Genomic DNA, 23,661 nt, shown 5'->3' on the forward strand with positions numbered 1-23,661 from the left:
TTTATTTCTCGTTGTAAATGTCATTTATTTCGAATTATTATATATATGATATATAAGTTTAAGGTTCCCAAAATTCTTACTAGCCCCGTGGTGCAGTGGTTAGATTACATGGAAAAGGTCAGTTGCAAATAGATATTCTCTTGAATGTTCCATTCTTAGTGCGAACGACCGAAAAATACGATTGCGAATTACGAATTACTTAGGACCTCTATCCAGTCATGGCTGACGGTATAAGAGCACACTACCCCCGTTAAGTAAATAAAGTGTTTCACTCGAAATTCCGTCCAAATTCGCGAGTTCGACAGAAACATTCCCGAGTTTGACCAGATACACCTGAAGAAGGTCGGAGGTTGCATCAGCCGAAACGTTATGAAAATGACATTCAAGATGAGAACAGTAGTTCGAAGAATCCAATTAATACGAATAACCAATCCTCATCTCAAAAATTTAGAAACGTAAAAAAAAAAAAAGTTATGATTCGACGTTGCAACATCTTATGATCCATTAAGCGTTTTCACATTAAAATTTTTTTTTTACCCGTTATTTTTAAGAGAGGGTGTAAAATCATTACACTCCTCCCGTTTACGACCCAGTATCCAGTAACATTATCTTGAAATTTTTCGACAGGTTACATAAACAGCAGGAAGATGCTGAAGCGATTATCTAATCAGCTGTCAGAAGACAATTTAATGAATTCCATGCTGTCATTGAAACTTAAAAAAGAAATTAACCGAAAATGACTTTAAACACGCTATATTAACGTGAAAGCACCTCTCTTTTTCTTTATGCTAATATTAGCTTTCTAAACATGGTAAAGATATTCTTAACATGGGAAAAGAGGAAACGCCGTGGTTTTAAATTATTCGTTCGGCATTTTTAATGTTTACTTGTTTTATGATAATTTGGTTCTATTGATACCGTAATATCCAAATCAAACTTTGGAAATCATATTTTAAAAAGACTTTTCATAAAACAAAAATGAAAGTAAAGTCTTTAGAACAACGCCTGACAAGGACAGCAATGATATATACAGGTTGCCCCCCCCCCTCAATAAAAGAAACAACCCTGAATTGCTCCAAAATGGAACAACATAGGCAGCAAGCCAACAAAACAAGATTACAGAGCATCTAGAGTAGCCCTACTAAAGTTATTATGAATCCTCACATTAGCAAATATCATAGTGTGGTATTTTTGGTTGAATGCAAATTTAAAATCTGTCAATTCTTTTGAGACAACATTTATCAGACCACCCAGTGTTGTCCGGTTGTAAAATACGCATAAATGTAATCTTTTAATTCATGCAGATTTCATATCAATTATTATCGAGATAAATTGTATTGATTATTTATCTATCTATATATCTATAAAAGTGAACGTCTGTCTGTGTACATTTTCCTTCGCAATAACTCTGTTAATTTTCAGTCTACAGACTCGAAATTTGATATACAGGGTACTGAGATTTGAGAAAATCTACGTGATCGGTTTTCGGCCAGAAATTTGGCTGTTAAGGGGTCAAAGTTCAACGATTTGACTTTTGAGAAATCTACCAAACTCCTCCGACAATTTTGGATCTAAACACTTGAAATTTTAGATATACGTTGCTTGGACATGGATCTAACTTAATTACTTGATTTGAGCCCAAAGCAATAAATGTTAAGGGGTCATAATAGGGGTCAAATTTTAAAAGATTGACCGTTTTTTTTTTTTGCTTTTGTTTTTTTGCTCAGTATACACCTCCAAATACACGGGCAACGCCGGGCACCCATGCTAGTATATCTATAAAAGTGAAATTGTCTCTGTATGTGTGTGTGTGTACATTTCCCTACCAAACTACTCTATCCATTTTTAGACTACAGACTCAAGATTTGAAATAAGAGGTAGTCAGATTTAGCGAAATCTTTTTAATTGGTTTTCGACCAGAAATTTGCTTGTCAAGGGGTCAAAGTTCAACGATTCGACTTTTAAAATTTCAAGTGTTTAGACCCAAAATTGGTGGAGGAGAATTATAGAGATTTTAAATGTAGGTTTCTTGGACATGGATAAAACTTTTTAATTTGATTTGAGCCCAAAACAATAAATGTTAATGGGTCAAAATTGGGGTCAATTTGAAAAAATTGACCTCTGTGGTCTCTACCAAATCATTCAACCAATTTTTGGTCTAAATATTTGAAATTTTACATAAAGTATATTCAGACATAGGGAAAGCTTTGTAATCGGTTTTGGACCGAAAATTGCCAAGAGATAAAACTTCAAAACATTTGACCTTTGTGGTCTCTAGCAAACTATTCAGCCAATTTGGGGTCCAAACATTTAAAAATTTAACATAAAGGGTATTCAGACATTTAGCAAGCTTTTTAATCATTTTTAGAGTTGAAATTTGGCTGCCAAGAGTTCAAAGTTGAAAGAGTTGATCTATGCAGACTCTACCAAACTCCTCTGCCAATTTTGGGCCTAAACACTTGAAATTTTAGATGTAGGTTACCTGGACATGAGTGAAACTTTCTCATATGTGTATATACATATGCCCATAAAGTTATGAACAGTACAAAGGCCCGAGAAAAGCCAGTTGCTAGGTGTCTATATATCTACAAAAATGAAATTGTCCATGTGTGTACATTTCCCTACTAAACTACTCTGCCAATTTTCAGTATATATTCGAGATTTGGCGTAAGGGTTATTGAGATTTGGGAAAATCTTTTTAATCGGTTTTCAACCAGAAATTTGGCTGTCAACGGGTCAAAGTTCAACGATTTGACCTTTGAAAACTATACCAAACTTCTCCACCAATTTTGGGTTTAAACACTTGAAATTTTAGATGTAGGTTACTTGGACATGGATCAGGCTCTTTTATTGTTTTGGGCTTAAATCAAATTAATGTTAACGGGGTAAAATATACCCCATCTGAATTTTCACAAAAAGTGCCAAGTCACCCTTACACCTAGTACCTCTGTTACAAAATTAATAATGACCGGTTAATTAATTTACATACAAATATTTAAACCTTCGTATCTATTTTATTTATTTTTTTGTTGTTGGTTGTTTTTGTTTTGCGGCATATCAACACTTTTCGGATTATATATATCCTATTAAAAAACTTTTTCTTCAAAATCACTGTATTCGGCATTAATAGAAACCGACTTGAAAAAAAATATTTAAAGCCATAGTTGGGACCCTAACATTTACTACCAATCTGGGTCAGAGTGGACCTGGAAGCAATGGTAATTAAAGGGTGGATCCACATCCCCAAAGCCCACAAGCTGGGGCCTCAACATCGGATATAGTTTAAGGTCATATCCAGGACCTTTCTTTTATAGATAGGTGTATATAGTATATACCAGTGATACCAATTTATAATATTTTAAAAGTTATTGTAACTGGTGCTTACAGACATGCACACTGACATTAAAATTCCAATGAAAAGACATCTACCTGGTCATGGCTGACAATGCAAGAGTATGCGACTGTGGATTAAATAAACGGTTCTGTTTGAAATTCTGTGTTTTTGTTTTCGAGTTTGCCATAGACATTCCAGAATTCAACAAGATACAACTGGCGAAGGTCAGGGGTTACATTGACTGGAATGTTGTGAAAATAAAACTTAAGATGAGAACAGTTGAGCAAATAATGATAATAAAACGCAGTTTTAATTTCTAGCAGTTGTCCGTTTATGTAAACGTTTTAAAGCACAAAATACATCCACGAAGCTGCTCTGTTCTTTTTCAGCATTACTGTGGACACATACCTTCCATTATTTTAATAAGGAACAAAATTAGTCAGGAGGGATGACATTTAAAACATTTGTTTGTGGGAGGGAAGCAAGAGCATCTGTGAGATGAAATGATAGGGAGGTGGAAATAGAGAGCGAGAAACAGGACATTGATAGATAGATAGACAGATAGCTAGCTAGCTAGCTAGATAGATAGATAGATAGACAGACATACACACACATATTTAGAGGGGGGGATAGAGAAAACTGAAAAGAGAAGTTTTAAAAGGAAGATGTTACACATACTTTTTAACTCTTTTTTTGTCAGTGTCCCTTGTTGCAATAGTTTTAGCATAATAATTAGTGTATAATCATAAAGATTTGGACGATTATATTTATAGCAAGCGGCGATGAGAATGAACCAATCAGGTATCAAAATCGCTGAATAAAACCTAGTTAATCTGTTTAAATTTTTCAATCAGAGCTTTTAGTCATGAAAAGGGAAGCGAATTATGCTCTACTGATCCTGCCTGGATTACAACTACCACATTTTTACTTGAAATTCTTTACAATTCAAAGCTTCTCTGACAATTGGATATTTTTTCTCTGCGATATTTTTTTTCTGATATTCATTTTGCAAGAATGACTCTTTACGCAATGCCAGATAACTATGCTAATAATACGTCAATTTTAAAAAGTGTACCTGAAAAATCTTACACTTATACAAGAGTTAGTTTTGTTCATTTTTTTTTGTTGTTTTGTTTTGTTGTAACCAACGTTTCAACATTGTTAACAGAATTTTAATTTCTAGTTCTATCGTTAATTTTGTGCAACATAAGTGATATTCGTGTTATTTTATAAGTGGTATGCGTGTTATTTTGGTAAATGAAAAATTATGTCTCATTGATACCAGCTTCTTTTCACAAGATCTATCATTGAATCTAACGGAGTGAATTCTTCACGCTTTGAAATTATTTTCGCAAAGGCCTTTTCTATAGAAAAAAGGTTAGAGAAATAATTTTTTTTTAGAAAGATGCTGCACACGTTTTACTTCATTAATCTGTTAATGCCCCCGGAAAACACCGGGTAACCATACTAATATTCTATAAAGTTTTGTGGATTCATAGCGTAACGGATAAAGGGCTAAGTAATTCTGTCTTAAGTGACATTCTGAAGGCTGAACGTTTGATCCTCGGTACAGGCGATACTAAGAATACAATTGTGAATTGTTTAAGACTTTTGCACCATTAAATTTCTGGAATGAGAACGTGATACCCTCGTGGAGTAAATAAAGGGGTCGGTTCGAAATTCCATTTAGATTTCTGAGTTTGACAGGAAACACTTGAAGAAGGTCGGAATATACATGGAGAGAATCGCTGTGAAAATAATAGTCAAAATGAGAAGTGCATTTTGAAGAATCACAATAAAGCACTTTTAATAATGTAGTTTTAATTTTCGAGATCTGTCGATAATTCTGTGCAGCATGAATATCATTCGTGATATTTTGGAAGAAAAAAAAAGTTATGCCTCGTTCGCATAAGCTTTTTTTTCTTTTTCTTTCGAAAAATAAATCATTGAATCTGACAGAATGAATTCTTCTCGCCTCGAATTTATTTTCACAAAGGCTTTTTCTTGTTATTGATAAAGTTTTCATATAATTGTTGCCAATAACAAACACTTTTCACCACCACTCCCGACTTATGATTCCAAAATATTCGAATATTGAATAAATTTAGAATCTACAAAGAAACGCAAATATTTTTTTTTTTCATAGAATGATGGATGCGTTTGGAAACTTAAATTAAAATATTTCATTTCATTTTCGCGGAAATTTTCGAAAATACAGACAAAGAGAAGGTGGCCAGGTTTTTGTTCACTTTTAAATAAATACTGAATGAGACTTAATGAAGTGAATATTTTTAGAATAGAAACCAGAAAATAATTCAAAATCCTTTGTCGAACTTCATTTTTTTGTTTATTTGTTTGTCCTTGCAAAGTTATTTGGAATTGAACACAAACAAACAGTTTTTGGTCAAAAGTTTGATCTAGAGGCCACCAATTAAACGATATTCAATAGGTCGGTAATCAATAACAAGAGGAATGAAAGATTGTTCATCTCATCACATTTCCACCACATCTGCTATGTAAAATCTAACATACGATAAAGTTACCTTGCCGGTTTTTTTTAGTCCGACCTAAATAGCAATTCATCTCGTATATGGATACTCGATTCAATTAAAATAATGAGAGCTATCATTGGAAATGGAAACATGATAGTGATACTTAAAGGTCTTATACATGCGTTTAAAGTAAAACAATTCGAACGCCATTTTTTCCATTTCTTCTTTCAACTATGTAATTGACATGAATATTTTTTTAATCTCCATTTTCACCCCAACACAAGGCATAGTGCTACTTTGAATATCGAGGACATAAGTTGCAGGGATATCATGAAGGGCAGCCTTGAACTTCTGCATGTCAGTACAGTAGGAAAAGCAGAATCCCGGAAAGGAATTCCAAAGTCTAGCAGTTCTAGGAAGAAACTATTGGAGTAGAAGGCTTTCTTACATCTAGGGATCTCTATTGTGTAGCGGGGGGATTTAGCTGCTTGTCAGGGGTATTTACATCGAGGGGTTACAAGTGCTTGTAGTTCGTCAGAGCATTCGCCATTAAAATACTTGTAGCATAGGCAGAGGGATGCAACATTTCGTCGATGGGAGAGAGGTCCTCAACTGTCATGTAAGCTTCAGCCTATCAGGTTGGCAACTCTCTTTTGAATCTTGTCCAGGGTTGAGTTTCTTAATTATTTCGCTAGGAAAACTTATCCCTTAATCATAGATTATTCTTCAACATCAAAAGGGTGCAATCATGTTATGAGTTATTTCCCCTGTTTAAAAAAAAATAGATTTGACTGAAAGGAATCCTTATTCCAATTTTAATCCAAATCCAAGTAGCAATCCATCTTAGATATCGATATTTGATTCAGTTAAAATCATGAGAGCCATGATTGGAATGGAAAACGTGTAAGTGACACTTTAAAGGCTTATGCATGCATCTAATGTGAAAATATAACCATTCTATCATGTTAATTCGGATGTCATTTTTGTTTAAGACATTAGTTTCGTTCGCATGAGTTTCTTAATTATAGCACTAAGAAAACTGTTAGAGGCGATACTTTTTCCTTAATCACGGACTATTCTTAAATATTAAAAGGTTATAAGTTATTTCTCCTGATTTCTTAAAAAATATATAAATATATAATGTATTTTGATTAAAGCTGGAATCAAGATTCTAGACATATTGTTTAGTAATATTATACCTGAATTTTAGTCTTCGTAAGGAGATAAAGAAACTCATCTACTTTTGTGGCAGATTAAGTTTAAATTATTACTAGCAGTTCAGCCCGGCTTTACTCGGGCTCTATTTACTGTTCATAACTACGTGTGAATACACTTTATGTAAGATTTCAAATGTTTAGACCAAAATTTGTCTGAGTAATTTCGTAGAGACCGCGGTGTTCAATTTTTATAAACTTTGACCCCTTAACATTTAGTATTTTGATTTGAGACCAAAATGATAAGTTTTACCCACGTCCAGGTTACCTACATCGCCAATTTTGGGTCATAAGAATTGAAATTTTAGGAGGAATTTGGTAGAATCTGCAAAGGTCAACTCTTTCAACTTTGACTTTTTGGCAGCTAATTTTCCCCCAAAACTGATTAATACATAACGGGTATTCAGATTTTAATTTCAAATGTTTAGACCCACAATTAGCTGAGTAGTTTGCCGCAAAGGTCAAATCTTTTGAACTATGACACCTTAACAGCTCAAATTTTCAACCTAAACCGATTAAAAATGTTCTGAATACATGTTATGTAAAATTTCAAATACTTATACCAGAAATTGGCATAGTAATTTGGTAGAGACCACAGTGGTCAATTTTTTTTTAATGTACACAGACACACACACACACAGAGAAATTATCGCTTTTATAGATATATAGATAGGTATCAGAAAAGATTACAAACTTGGATTTCGAAACATGGGACTCACTCTTTTTTTAGTTTCCAATTAAGTCATACGTCATACATCATTCTTCTCCCTAGTAAAGAAGTTAAATCTAAGGAGTCCAGCCTGTTTGAAATTGAAAACCTTTTAATCGATCGTTCGATAATGAAAATAAAAGGGAAAATGTATACTTACGGTATTCGCATTTCTTATAGGACAAGGACGTCCGCCAGACGATGGTTTCTGTTCAATTGTTCGGTAACGTTCTTGAAAACCATAACCGCAACTCGCATTGCACGGTGACCATGTACTCCACTGAGACATAATACAATCCACAGGACAAGGGACAGTGCATGGTTCAAATTTATCTATAGAAGTAACAGAAAAGAAATACAACATTAGTAGATGATAATTATTTTTTAAATGCTGTTAGATACAGAGAGTACGTCTGCTAGTATTTATTAGGGTATTATGTTCGCAGAGAGGTGTTATGTAAACATGATGTAAGGGTCTACAGGGTAAGGGTGTTAACTTTGTGGACATCACTGACCTGGGAACGATAACCTATGAGAAATGACAATAGAATAGAGATGCGGTGATAGTGAAAAACGGGAAATTGTAATATTTTTAACTATTCGCTTATGTATCAAGGCCAAAAATTACTCGAGGATAAGAGTCAATTACACAAAGTTATAATCAATCGAATAATAATAGACGGTCTGTGGGTTATAACATTGATTATCAGTAGGAAATGTGTTTTCTTATGGGGAAGAATTGGATGAGAAATTGTAAACATGGAATTTCAAAACGACGAAGTTGTAATCAACAAAGAAGCACTCCCACAGTAATGCGTTTGACATGTGGAAAGCTTTAGCAAAGAAGCTTTATCATAGGAAATTACGCCTGCCGTTAGAAACATGAAGAGAAGAAGGAAAATCTTTTTGTGTTGAGGTAGAAATACGAGTTCCTCCTGTGAATGTCTTACAAGGAGCAAGAGGAAATAACACTATAAATTGTTTAAATACATTTCAGCTACTCGTAAAACTATTTAAATAAAGCACTGTGCATCCCGAGCCTCATTTCCGCAAAAATAATAAAACATGATCTTCTATTAAGAATGTGTTCTTCAGTTACTGCGTTTATGTGGACTATGCCAGAATTTTATTCCAGAACGAGAATGTTGTCAGACAGTAAGACATGCACGATTATCAAAAGGTGCTTATAAATCCTATGTATTATTTTAGGAGTGTACAAAATCCAGAAAAGTACTCCTAGAAATGAACCGATACAGGTGACAAAGAAGACGCAAAAACTTGTATGAACTTTTAAATATATAATATATATATATATATATATATATATATATATATATATATATATATATTATATTAGTCGAAGCTTTTGTTTCATTCTGATTTGTTTAATTCTCTTTTGCAATTATAAACTGTTTGGAAGTCGGATTATGTAGGTGCTAGACCTGCGATGGGTTAAATTTAGTTTCTTTTTTCCGGGAATTAAAACTGAGTAAAAAAATTAAAAATAAAGATAAAGAATGCAAAGCTTGAGAGAGAGAGAGAGAGAGAGAGAGAGAGAGAGAGTCTGTGTGGCAATATATTTACATTCCAGGTTCGAATGATTTATTCAATCTTACCATTCTTTTCTTTCCGCATAGCAAAAGTTCCGTACATTTTACAGACCTGTTTCGTTTCGCAGAAATAATCATTATTTATATGTCAGTATTGAATTTTTCTTGCGTATACTCATCAGAATATTTTTTTTAAATATGGCATGCCTATACAATGTCAGAAAAAATAAGATAGAATTACCATCGTATATTCATTCAGGGAGACATCTATTCAAATCTTAGTTTACATATGAGTTAAAAATGGTTTCAATTCTTTATAGATTAAAACTACTTGAATAAAATTATTATATCATATATCTACTAATAATTATGTAAACTCCGGTTATATCTAGCGTAGGTTGTTGATACGAAACTCACTCTTTACTATTTTAAACCGGATCTCATATTTTATGCGTGGTCATCTTATATATATGTATATATATAATCGCGTCAGCAATATAACTATGCAAGCAAACAAATCCAACCATAATCAAATGATTTTAAAAGGGTTTTAATTGATTTTCTCAATAAATTCACTAATTTTAATTTTGTAACGCATCACGTGCCTGACAAAAACCCCTGAGAGTTAAAAATGTTTGCAAATATGGTGATTTCCTGTTTACACGCGAGAACATTCGATTATTGGCTTACCAATGTGAAAAGGTGGATCACGAAAGAAATAAACATGAATTGCTGTTAAATCTAATCTGTATCAACGAAAAAAATGCTACCCATATATATGGAGAGAGAGATAATTTAAAGTTAAAAGAAAATTAAACATTTCTGAAACAAACATGTTCATATACAGTTCTATTTATAATTTTAAAAAAGTGCAAAATTAAAACTCAATTTACTGTATAGAAATGGTTGATATCATTTGCTGTGCAGCTATCTGTAATAATTTCGCATATGAAAATGATCTTTAATTAAAAAGTTAAATCTTCTCAAGTTCATTAATTCAATAAAATACTTTTGAATCAAATTATAAACAATACGTTTAAGCCAATGAAAAAGAGTAAAAAAAAAACAATTCATCTGAAATCGGCAAATAGACTCGCGGATTTTTGACTAAAGTGTTAATATGATTACCAAATTTATGGAGACTTTAAATGCGCCTTATCACGATGAAAAACAATTTTTTATAAGCCGATCAAAGAAATTAAAGATTATAAATTAATGTACGGTTCTCTAAACAAAAACACAAAAAAAAAAAACATTTTCAAATAAATAGAAAGCTACTTTCTAATCAAATCTCCTGAAATCATAAAATAACTGTTGCATGTCATGAATTCATCAATAAAAAATATTTCGAAACTACTGATTTTAATATTTTAGTAATTCAATCGGGAATCGGTATTTAATATGTATATCACCTGTCTTTTTTTAATGTATTTGTGTATGTTTGTATTTCTGCTTAAAACTTTCGACAGAGGCGACGGATTTTCACGAGATTGGTATTGTTTTGAAACTCGACCCTTCGAACTTAAAAAAACCCCGAAAAATTGGCTAAAAACATTCATTCCTTCACCTTCAGCTGGAAAGTTTTCTACAAGGAGGGTCGTTGTTTTTGCGTCGCCATTTTTGCAAGTCATCGTATCGGTTCGAATGACTTTACTAATTTCAACGTTCCGAACTTCCGGTCGCATCATGGATTAGAACGTCAGGTTTCTTTCATTTTCTTTTCCGCTTTCACATCACGAGTTCAAGCCTACCTGCCTACTACCTCTTTTTCCTTTTTTTTTTTTTTTGTTCAACACACACCTCCAAACACCCAGACAACGCCGTGCACCCAGGCTAGTTTAATATATACTTCATATAATACCTATCTAAACAGACCCAAATAACAGTCCGTTTGATATATATATATAATGTTGGTGCAAAAATAATGTCGTTTTTGACGTTCAACTATCATCATCATCGTCATGACGGGTTCCTTGCCCGGACCAATGTGATTCTTCCTCTCCAGAGTTCCCTGTCTTCCATCAGTTGCCTCAGATCATCAGGTTCACAGTTGGCTTCGTGTGCTATTTGTTGGATGTACGTGGATCTAGGTCGTCCTCTGTTTGTGCGTCCGTGTCGTGGAGTTCATAGCAATACATCACTCACCAATTCATGCTTGCTCCTCAGACAATGACTGGCAAATCGTAGGCGTCTTTCTCTGATGGTATTAGATATGACAGGTAGGTTGCCATAAAGTTGCTGCTTCGTGGGATGATTTTGCCAAGATATATTTAATATTGTTCTTAGCATACGGGTGTATGTGCCGTCTAGTTTTCTTTCCAATCTTTTGGTGAGTTTCTAGGTTGTAGCACCATAAACAAGGACATACTCTACCACTGCCCTGAAGAACTGCCTTTCCAGTTTGTCAGCCTGTCCCGAAACCCATACTGAATGTGATCCATCCAATGCGGTCCATGCTTTTGAGATGCGAATTCCGATATCTCTCTCTGTGGAAACTATGTTGCTGCCCAGATACGTAAACTCAGCAACTTCTTTCAGTGTTGATCCAATCAAAGCCCTGATTCTCCTTTCACATTGCAAGTCATAAACTTTGGTCTCCACATAAATGCGGATAAGACAATCTCATTTGAAGATTTTTCTAGCTTACGTAACAGTGTTTGCGCATCAGCAGTGTTGTTCGCGAACAAAACAATATCGTCTGCGTAATCTGCATCAGTTATGTGTGCTGATTGATGACGTCTGTTTCTGGATTCATTTAGGGTGAAGCCTAACATGTTGTGTATATCAACAGAGGTGTAAAGTACAAAGTCAAGACAGACAATGAAAAGAAAAGGGGCAAGAGTATCTCCTTGTAGAACCCCAGTGCGGATGTCGAAAAATTCAGTGTCCCCACCTGGTGACCTAACCATTGCTCAAGTGTTCTCATATAGCATCATGATAGCATTAATGACTTCATTAGGAATGCCATATGCTTTTAATATTCTGGCCATTTTTCCTCTATGTACGGAGTCGAATGCTTTGAGGAAATCTACAAAGATCATGACTGCCTCAATGTTTTTTGCTTTGACTCCTTCAATCAGTCTCCTAACAGTAAGTATTTGACTAGTAGTAGAGCGATTCTTTCTAAATCCAGTTTGGTTCTTCCTGAGCACTTCTTCGATCTTTGGTTGAATACGGTTGAGAAGCATGGCATTGTAGATTTTTGCTGCAATTGGAGTGAGTGTTATCCCTCTGTAGTTGCTTGGTATGCTTATGTCACCCTTCTTGGGGAAGGAAAGTATGCATCCTTCCCTCCATATATTAATAATGTTTTGATTATATACAGAATTGCATGAATTAACAAGTATGTCATTGAAACCACCTGTCTTTCATACTTCAGGAAGTATGTTATCTAAGCCTGCAGCTTTATGATTCTTGGTCTTCTTTAGTACATTAAGAAGTTCCTCCATTGTAAAATCATCCTTCTCAATATCGAGTTCCTGTACAACAATCGACTAAATTGGTTGGTCTGTCACTTCTGGTTCGTTCAACTATCACTAAAACTAAAACAAAAACAACATCTAAGTAAATCGCGATATATCCAGACAGCTGGCGAGATGGTCCAGAGGTAAGGGTTAAGGCTCATTACCCTTGGGCCCCGATTTCGAATCTCGCTAGATACATCCACTCTGATGAGTCATAGACGACGAAACACGTGTCAGTGGATAATTACATTTTAAAAATAATATATATACCGCTCCCCCATGTGGGGGTACCAAATTGGTTAAAAGGGAAAATTATTCCCAACTCGCATTTAGGTAAAAATACATTTTCGTAAATAATTGAATTCATTCAAAACATATCGCAAAAACTAAAACAAAAACATCTCTCTCTCTCTCTATATATATATATATATATATATATATATATATATATATATATATATATATATATATAAACAAACGGCATTATTTTGTACCAACCAATAGATACTTGATTATTTAGTTTTTTTATTTTTTTGCTTCCACTATTTTATTAGTAAGACTATATTTGATCTCTCATCAGTTTTTTTTTATAGCTAGAGAATACTTTAATATTGCCAAATATTCGGTGAATACTAGAAAATGAATCCAATCTAAAAGAAGTCAATGGAAATAACTTCTTCCTTTAATGGAGGTAATCATAAAGAAGTTTTTTCCTCCTTTGACTTCTGCAATAATCACCAAAATTAATTTCATGATTATTTGTTGCTGGTGTTTGATTACCATATCTACGAGGGACAGTTTTCTATGATGGTATTTGCAGAAGTTTTATTTTTTAGAATTACAGAAATAGCTAGAAAAGTTCACTTTATAATGTAAGAGAATCTACCTCAGAAAATCTATCATTCACAAACTAAAGTCTGAAAATGTGAACATAAAAAAATCGATGACTTTATTGATCACGAGTGAAATCACAAATGTGCATGTACTAGCAGGCCTCACAACGTTGCCCGTTTGAAATATATGCTCAAATGTGATATTTTAATTTATGCAGATTACATATTTATTATTATAGAGACATTTCTGTATCGATTATTATATTAAACCTCATATATTGTAGGAAGAGCAAAACTAAATTATATATATATATATATATATATATATATATATATATATATATATATATTATTACTTGGGCGCCATCAGCTAGAGTTGAAACATAAAACATACAACTTTCCACCCTTATTCCTTAGCCTCTGAACCACGATTATGCTCACACACACACACACACATATATATATATATATATATATATATATATATATATATATATATATATATATATATATATACACGTTAGTGTTGGAACAATTAATCGGAATCTGAAAAATCGGAATTCTTCAGGGTATCGGAATCGAAGATTTTTTTAGCCTATTTTCTGATGCCAACACTGATTCCTTAAATTATATTTTTTATTTGATTTTGGTTTAAGAAACATCTTCCACTGCTTGTAGTAATAATAAAATAATAAATATTTATTGATTTTAAACTTCCAGTAAGACTAAAATCACTAGAGCATCCCCTCACAAATGTGTTGTTACGTTTGAGAAAATATAGGGACGTTTAAAATGTGTTTTTACAGTAATCGGGACAAAATAAATATTTAACTATAAAAGTGTTAGAGATTTATAAAGAATCGGAATCGGGAATTTAGTACGGAATCGGCAATTGTACTGGAATCGGGAAAAATATTGGAATCGTCCCATCACTACTAATATATACATATATATATATATATATATATATATATATATATATATATGTTTTGTAGGTATAGATGTTTTTAAAACGCTCCTTACTCTCCTCACAGAGTTTATTTCCTTAAAAACATCCGTTTCCCGAGTTTTGTCTTCCTTAAAAAAACATTCATTTCGCGTGACTCACCCTATATATATATATATATATATATATATATATATATATAAATGGATGTTATAAAGGAAAACAAAACTCTGCAAGGAGAGCAAGGAGCGTTTTAAAAACATCCGTTTCCCGTGACTCATCCTGTATATTCACCTGTCAAGTTTTCTTTAAAAGATGGAATCGCTTGATTCATGTCTTTGACGATCAGACAAGAGCGCATGGTTTACAGGGATTTATAATGATATAGATTTAAAAAAAAATATATATAGGAACTGTAACATAATAAAACAGAGTGCGGACGCGTGTATGGCAACAACAACAACAGCAGCAGCAGCAGCCAATATATGCAAATACTGAGCCGTGTGCAAGATGACTTCACGATGAGGAAGAAGAAAAGAATAATATTATATAATATAAAGAAAAACGTGGGCTTTTGTGGTGAGATGAGAGAGATAGATGTGTTAGACAAGTGGGCCAGAAGTGACTGAAAAAAACGAATCCTCAACTTGGTCAGAGATAGAATATCATTTGTTCGATATGGTAGAGTTCTCTTCAGCACGTTGGAGTACAAGAAGACTTTTAAAAATAAAGTATTGTCTTTTTTTCAAAAGTACCTGTAAATAAATGTCTGTTGTTTCAACTAAATATAAAGGGAGTAAAATTCTTTCCTTGCGACTGTCTGCATAAACAATGTGGGTCCCGAATGATGACATGTAACTCAAAAGAAGGACAATGTTACAGAACCCTGGGTTATGTGTCTGGTACAAGGGGGATATGGAACCACAATAAAAAACAAAGTTGTCTCAATGAAAGTTGAAACACAAGTTTACAAATGTTATTGGAAAGTTAGAAACTGTCAAAGACATGTCGCAAATTCTGTGTGTTGTATGTTATCTGTTTGTGTATAATAAATATATTCTATAATATCCGGATTAAGCTTGTCCATTATCGTTGCTGCTTGAAGACGGCCATATTGTAGTCGGCTGGAAAGCAGGGAAACGGAAGAGAGCTTCACAGGTGTGCAATTCTTAGAAAGAAGCTTTGTTCATGAAATCTACGTTTAGGTTTAGGCAGAAGATAAAGAGTGGGGAAAATTTTGGATAGTGTTTACAGCCAAACGAGTGTTTCTTGTGAATGTTTGGTGAGGAGGGGGACCATAGATTGGAGTTCAGACGAGCACTTGCCATGAATATAACAATAAAACAGACAGACTTGCACCGTTTCTTCTGTGAGAAAGAGGTTGCAGGGAATAAAAAAGAAATCCCTCTCTAAGCTACAAAGTACATTCTGAACTCTGTCAAGGAAAAATAAGATCTTCCTAGCAGCTTCTGCCCAAGTATGACTGAAATACTCCATCCTTGGACGTACCTGGCTCTTATATAGGTAGAGAATTGCATCAGTAGGCAGATATCTACTGGATCGATAGAAGGATCCCACCATTTTTCCAGCGACCTTGGCAACGGATTTGATGTATGTATTCCATTTTAGATCAAGAGTAAAGGTCAAGCCCAGAAGCTTGTCAAAACATGGAGCCTCCCAAAGACAAGAGCCAAAGACAATTGATGCCAGATGGAAATGATGATGCAAAGAGAGAATCTTGGTTTTAGATGCATTAAAAGTAACCAGCCACTTTGGTTCTTTTTCCTCTGATCTTGAGCATGCTGTACAATAAAAAGAGAAAACTTGGTCGTTTACGGCCTTTGATGTGCTGACATAGTTGGTAGTGTCGTCAGCAAAAATGTCTATGACTGATTTAAGAATGTGATTTGGAAGATCATTAATATAGATCAGGAAGAGAGTTGGATGCAGGATGGACCCCTGGGGGATTCCAGCATTAATACTCTGAGCTTCTGCTTTCTGCCCAGCAACCAGTACATTTATGAACCTACCAGAGAGAAATGGTTTAATGATTGAAAAGATATTTCCAATTATATCAAAGCTGGAGATCTTGTGAAGTAGACCTTTATGCCATACCCTATCAAAGGCGTTTGATATGTCAAGAGCAATTGCCCTCAAAAGGAAGCGTCCGTTGAGAGTTTTGCTAATCTTATAAGAAATAACCGTAAGCACATCCACTGTAGATCTAGCAAAACGGAACCATATTGCATGTCACTAAGAAGGTTATGTTTGCTGAGGTGGTTGACTACTTCTCTATTAAACACAGATTCAAGTAAGTTACTCATGATGCACAGGATACTTATAGGTCTGTATATATATAGGTGACCGATCACCTGAATTCTTAAATACAGGGCATACCGATGAGATTTTCCAAGGTGTTGGGATGCAATTCTCCTTAAGACAAAATGCTATACATCTTATGAGATGACTGAGAAATTTTTATGATTTCAGGTTCAAATGAACAGCTACACCAGGAATTGGAATACACCTTACTAAAGCCTGATTGTCACAGCTAGTGAATTTCAAAAATGTATTCTGGACGTGAGAGTTCTTTAGAAGAACGATACGCAATAAAATCCTGTTTTAAACTTGGGAAAAATTGCACAGAAACATATGAAATGCTCCAGATTGCAGTTGGACCATCTTGCATGAATCGAACATCAGTTTTTGAATGATATAAGAGATTCAAGGACGGCAGCGAGAGTCTATGAGAGGAGTAAGGAAGACAGAACACCAGAATTGATTGGCCAAATAAAGAATTTCATGGATGAGGACCGTCGTGTGTCTATAGAGACAATTACTACACTGACACGGAACAGTGCATTTACTAACGACATGGAACATTTACGCAAAGTTTGTGCCATAAGAAGATTAGAAAGAAAGTCCTTGTAATGGTCATCAAGACAGTTCCTCACCCTCCCTATCGTCTAGCCCTTGCTCCCTGTGACTTTTGGTTATTCTCTAAGCTTAAGGAAATCCTTAGAGGCTGCCGTTTGAGATGAAATAAGATGGGATGAGGGTCATTAACACACTCCTACAAGAAGATTCCCAGGGGCCTTTCAGAAGTTGTTGGGGTGTCTTGGAGGCTTAGGAATCTGTCTAGTGAGTTGCATGTTTGGTTTCAATTCTAGCCGATGGTATCCAATTATTGCTTTTTACTTTTCAAAATCGCTACTATATAATGGGTACAATAAAGAGAAGGATTACAGATGGCATTGTTATGATGGCTGAACTAGTGCATTCATGACCTGAAAGTTACATATCATATGTCTTACACCGTCAATATCTGCAACAGAGATAAGGGTTGGTTTTTTAATATGTGTGTCAGAAGCAGAGATGCGTCATTAAATATCTCTATACAGAAAAAAAAATTGAACTGATCAATATTTACTGGCGCTTATTGAACGTTTATGCAGCTGATGTCATGTCAGGAGATGGATTCGTCGAGTTCAGAGTGTTGAGAAAAATGTGAGTGATAAGCGTGCTCTTGACTTTTACGATCGAGGCATAAAAAGAGGCTGGCAAAAGTGCATTGAGAATGGTGATGACTATATATAGAAAAACAAATTCTATGGCACAAAAGATAGCTCGTTTTACTGGTACTACTCTCGTCTTCGTAGCTCTTCAACGTGTTAGTTATTGAGTTTGAAAATAGGAGGCGTTATTTTTGGAACACCCTCATATTTTTAAAATTATACAAAAGAACTTTGTGTGTAAGAGAGAGAGAGAGAGTTCAATATGCACTAGGAAACAGCTAAGCCAAGTTTTTTTTTTTTTTTTTTTCTAATTTTACATGAACATACTCGATGTATCTGATAGAAAACCTACGCAAGAACACTTTCAGAATGCGTCTGACAAGTATCGATGATCTAAAAAATTCGATTAAAGAAGGAAGTTCAATTTTGACCAAAGTTAACCCTTTTAAGTTTTATCACCGCACAAACAGAAAGGCCCAGCCTATAAAATCAAATGTAGATTGTTTTATAAGATAGGGACGAGTTTGTAATGAATGTTTCTGCTTAGAGCACAATTGAAGTATGATACATGATTTTTGCATTTTAAACTTTGAAAAAGCTATTATTTACAGATAAGTTATTATTTACAGATAAGTTAATGAAATAAACAGTAGGTTCTCCACAATGCAATGTAGACTACACTGTATTGGGAACTAATGCACTATGCTGAGACATGTGAAGCTTCCTCACGGTACACTGGTGGCAGAGGATCCCTACCTAGAGCAGGCAATTAATCAGTTTGATTATAAAATGGGCGATTTCACTGATTTCGATGACAATAAACGTGTGGGAGTGTGCAATATTTATTTATCCTCATTCAATCCTTAACAATGTCAGGTCTCAATGCTAATCTGTCCCCCCTCTCTCTCTCTCTCATTATATATATATATATATGTATATATATATATATATATACATATATATATATATATATATTAGTGTGTGTGTATGTATGTATGTGTGTGTGTGTATAAGAAAGGGAGTGCAGGAAAGATAGATTTCATTCATCTAATTTCATTTTCGAGGCGAATACAGACTTCATGTAGACACATTCATCAATTTCGTCTTGTTCAGAAATGATTAGTTAAGCTTGAATTATATAAAATCAAATTGTGATTCCAACAAACATAAAAGAACTAAGCAAGTCAACCAACCAATCTAAGGTTAGCTTCTGAATCAAATATTTCGATTGTGTTTTGTATTTGATCTTGAATTAGATGGAAAGCAAAACTGGGAATTCCAAACGAATGATGGATGCATTTGGTGATGCAAACATCGTTTTTATTCTTTCATGTGGCAGAGAAGGATGCGCGGTAAAACAGGCAAATGGCTGAAATTATTTGTTCAGAATTCTTCCTGGAATTTAATTAATTGCCTTGAATAATTGTTGCACTTTGTGAACTATTTGATTCATAAAGTGCAAATTGAAATCGTATATCATTGTTTTATGCATTCTCATTAAATGAGTACTCCCGTTTACAAAATCTAATGAAATAAAACGTTCTAAACACACACATTCATATATATAATATATAGTGTGTAAGAATTTGAATTCCAACTAGACACTATCCTCGAGTGTCTAAGGTCTCTTCATATAGGGATTTGTCAGGACAACCTGACATGATGATACCTTTCCCTACAAGAGGACCCTGACTAAATATTTAAAATCACTTAGTATTCGTGACCCAAATAAGTTCTCGTCAGTATGGCTAACTCACACAAGCATTACAAGAAATAGTGCACCTTATTCAAGTAATATTACCTCAGGTAACAGCATGAAACTGGATACCCACCAGACTAGATGTATTTTTGTCTTGAAATTTGGTAAGACCAAGAGACCACAAAAATGATACACTACACCATCTTAAATGGTTAGTTGGGAAGAATACAATGATGTTCTAAACTTCTTTATTAATTCAGTGTTTGAGAAGCAAAGGGTAACTTTAATGGAATATTCGAATATGTATCTCATGTAGAGATCAGATGTTAGCTCCAGGAACGGGGTACCTTGATGTGTGAGACATTCGACTAAGTAAAATCAAACAATATATATTAGTGTTAAGACGAGGAATCAGAATCGGAAATTGGAAAACTCAGAATATTTGAGAGTATCGGAATCGGAAAAATATATACCAATTTTCCAATGCCAAAACGATTCTTTTAATTGTTTTTTTTATTTGATGTTGTTTAAAGCTAAATCTTCCATTGCTGGTAATAATGATAAAATAGTAAATATTTATTGATTTTAAACGACGAGTGAAGTTAAAATCGATAGATCGTCCCCCACAAGTACATTTTTACGTTTAGGAAAATATTTGCACATTTAACATGCATTTTTCTCTGATTAACTATATAGTTGTGTTTTTTATGGTAAATATTTAGAGATTTATAAAGAATCGGAATCAGGAAAATATTGGAATCGTCCCATCACTAATATATATATATTAATGACGATAATATTCTTAAATAAATTTAAACAGCTAGCAGGACCCATGGAAACTCTACGTATGACCTTCACCTTCACCGAGTAGCGCGACTTGACACAAAAAAACAACTTCTTAATCAACTGCTAATGCACGCGTCACTGTAACGTCCAATGACAACAACCTTCTCACTCGACCTGCCTTTTATACCACTCTCTCAATCTCTCCTCTTGCGCATGCGCCAGGAGATTCCTGACAACCTCGAGACTTCCGCTTATAAAAACCCAAGTTTTGTTGTCACGCATGCCTACACAAGGCACAAACACGTGGGCGTTTGTTTTGTTGGTAAGTATTACACTACGGGATGAGAAATATTTTATGAATAACTGTTTTGATAAAGCTGATATCTTTCTAGAAACATCAAAACAATTATTTTTTAAAGAGAAAAACTGATGACACAAAGCAAATATGAGTTTTTTTCACATTTCTATGAAAATAGTTTCCATTTTAAATATAGAATTCGCCCAAATGAGCTGAATTAATAAGTAACAATAACTACTCAGAAAGTAATATTGTGCTATAGAGTTCAATAGAAATAATAAGATCACATTTGAAGAGACAATCTTTAACTTCTTCAGTCCAGTACCTCTTGGCAGACACTGTTCTCTCTTTTTTCTTAGTTGCCCTGTTTCTTTGGAATGTTTAATATTTACAAAAAGTTTTGTTGACTTCTTTACTTCTTGGTAAAGAACATATGCACATCAAAATTACTATGAGTTTCCTTCTCACACCATTACAACAAAAACTATATATTATTATAATGATATTCGAAAACCAGGCAACATCAAAGGGAGGTCACTCTCATATTTTTGTCTAATGGATCCAATATTCCAATTCTAAAGGAAATAAATTGGCACAATTAAAATCAACATAACGTCTTTTACAGAGTTTATATTGCTGATTCAAAATATCGTTGACGAGATTTATTTAGAACTAGCAGTTGAGGCCAGCTATTCTCGGGCCTTTTGTACTGTTCATAACTTTATGTGCATATGTATATATACATATAAAAAAAGTTTAACTCATGTCACGTAACCTACACTTAAATTTCAAGTGTTTGGACCCAAAATTGGCGAAGGAGTTTGGTAGAGTCTGCAAAAGTCAACTCTTTCAACTTTGACATCTTGGCAGCCAAATTTTCGTCCCAAAACTGATTAAAAAGCTTGCTGCATGTCTGACTACCCTTTATGTAAAATTTCAAATGTTTAGACCCAAAATTGGCTGAATAGTTTGCAATTCCGCGAATTTAGCCTTTCTTGAAGCAGTTTGGCCTTCAAAAATTGTATTTAACTTTTTTAAAGCGTACCGTATAGACTAACTAAGGTAGGATTTAGCAGAATCTTATATGGATTATTTTTATACCTACAACGCAACCATTACTTGATATATGGTTTGATATACGTTTTAAAAGGATTTAAACAGAATTACGCAAATATTGGTTGATTTGATTTTTCCCAAATGAAATGTAGTGAAAGAAGGAAATGAGGACTAACGACCTTACATATTGTCGCGATCAACAAAAGTGAATGTACGCCATAATGAAGTTGACACACCGGTCCTCGTTAAATAACCAAAGTTAAGCAATGTTAAGCCTGGTCAGTACCAGATGGGTGAGCAATTTGGCAATTCCAAGCGCCGTATGTAGGAGGTCGTCGACAGCTCTCTACGTTAGGTTTGTGCAACTCTTGCAGTCTTATCCTCTAGTGGGGATATGCATGTGACTGGGGACCGCTTGTGAATTTCATACTCCCATGGAACTTCCTCCTTTGAAGAAAACCGCTTAATCCCGCATAGGGTTAGTGTCGTTGGATCTCTGTCACATATTTGCTCTTGATTTCATGGACCGGTATTCTACGCTCAGGCTAACAGAAATTAACATAGAAATTGAGGAAAATTCAGTAACTATAAACACCAACTCAACAAACATAAACAGTAAACAGAGCGTGTTCAGCAACAGGAATTTGAAGGAAGCACAAATGCAATATTCCATTTTCTTTATTCCTTATAGAATGCTTAATTTTGTTTTCTTTAAGATGCTTTTTTATAATGATAATATTTTAATACTAGCATGGGTGCCCGGCGTAACCCGGGTGTTTGTTTTTTTTTGCTCAGCATACACCTCCAAACAATTGACCGGTTTTTTTTTAAAGTTTGACCACTATTATGACCCCTTAACCTTTATTGTTTTGGGCTCAAACTAAGTTATTAAGTTATATGCATATCCAAGGAACCTATATCTAAAATTTCAAGTGTTTAGACCTAAAATTGTCGGAGGAGTTTGGTAGAGTTATCAAAGGTTAAATCGTTGAACTCTGACCCCTTAACAGCCACATTTCTGGCCGAGAATAGATCACATACAGAGTACTGAGATATAGGAAAATCGATATCAAATTTCTAGTCTGGGGATTAAAAATTGACTGTGTACATTGCCCTACGCAATAACTCTGACACACAGACACGTTCACTTTTATAGATATACCGATTGAAATAATAAAATTTAAATTGCTACTATTTATTAGATTATCAAATGTTCAAACAAAGCATATAAAGAGTTTTTTCCTTATTCCATGAAGTTTCGAAAGTTATGCCTTTTGCTTCAGAAAAAATAAATAGCTGAATAAAAATAAAGGTGAAAACTTAAAAGAATATACATGTATATATTATTTTAATAAACGGTAGAAATTTACGTAAATTTAATAAAAATTTGTTAAATAGTAAATAAAATTACACTTTGTCGCTCCAATAAATTTGCTTTTGAGTAAGACCTCTGCCACCTATTGAAATAATTTTAGATCCAAATAGTAGTCTTTTTTCAGAAAAATATTAGTCATGAGTAAAAGTCGCCTGATGAAATCTTTTTAGACTGAAATAGTAAATTTATTGTAGTGACAAATTGTAATTTTGCTTATCTAAATTAAATAAAAAAAAAAAAATATATATATATATATATATTAATTAATTGGATACCGTGTGTGTTATTTATATTGTGTGTAATGCTTACATCCAAGTGACTGTTGTTTAATTATTATGGACTTCCATTTCTTGTAATAAATAATTTTACCAAGAATTCTTTATAAGTTTT

At 33.9% G+C, this 23,661-nt stretch overlaps 1 protein-coding gene across 1 annotated transcript in view; it reads right to left on the minus strand.

The window, feature by feature from the left end:
* The window catches only part of LOC145284538 (thrombospondin type-1 domain-containing protein 7A-like), a 1,985,627-nt gene that overhangs the window by 206,233 nt on the left and 1,755,733 nt on the right, over positions 1-23,661 (minus strand). Inside the window, exon 19 of the mRNA XM_080133436.1 lies at positions 7,910-8,082. Coding sequence (XP_079989562.1) covers positions 7,910-8,082 — 173 coding nt within the window. The remainder of the gene's footprint in view (positions 1-7,909; positions 8,083-23,661) is intronic.

Source organism: Euprymna scolopes, chromosome 9 (assembly GCF_053919585.1).
Source record: "Euprymna scolopes isolate OS-2025 chromosome 9, ASM5391958v1, whole genome shotgun sequence".
Lineage (NCBI taxonomy): Eukaryota > Metazoa > Mollusca > Cephalopoda > Sepiida > Sepiolidae > Euprymna > Euprymna scolopes.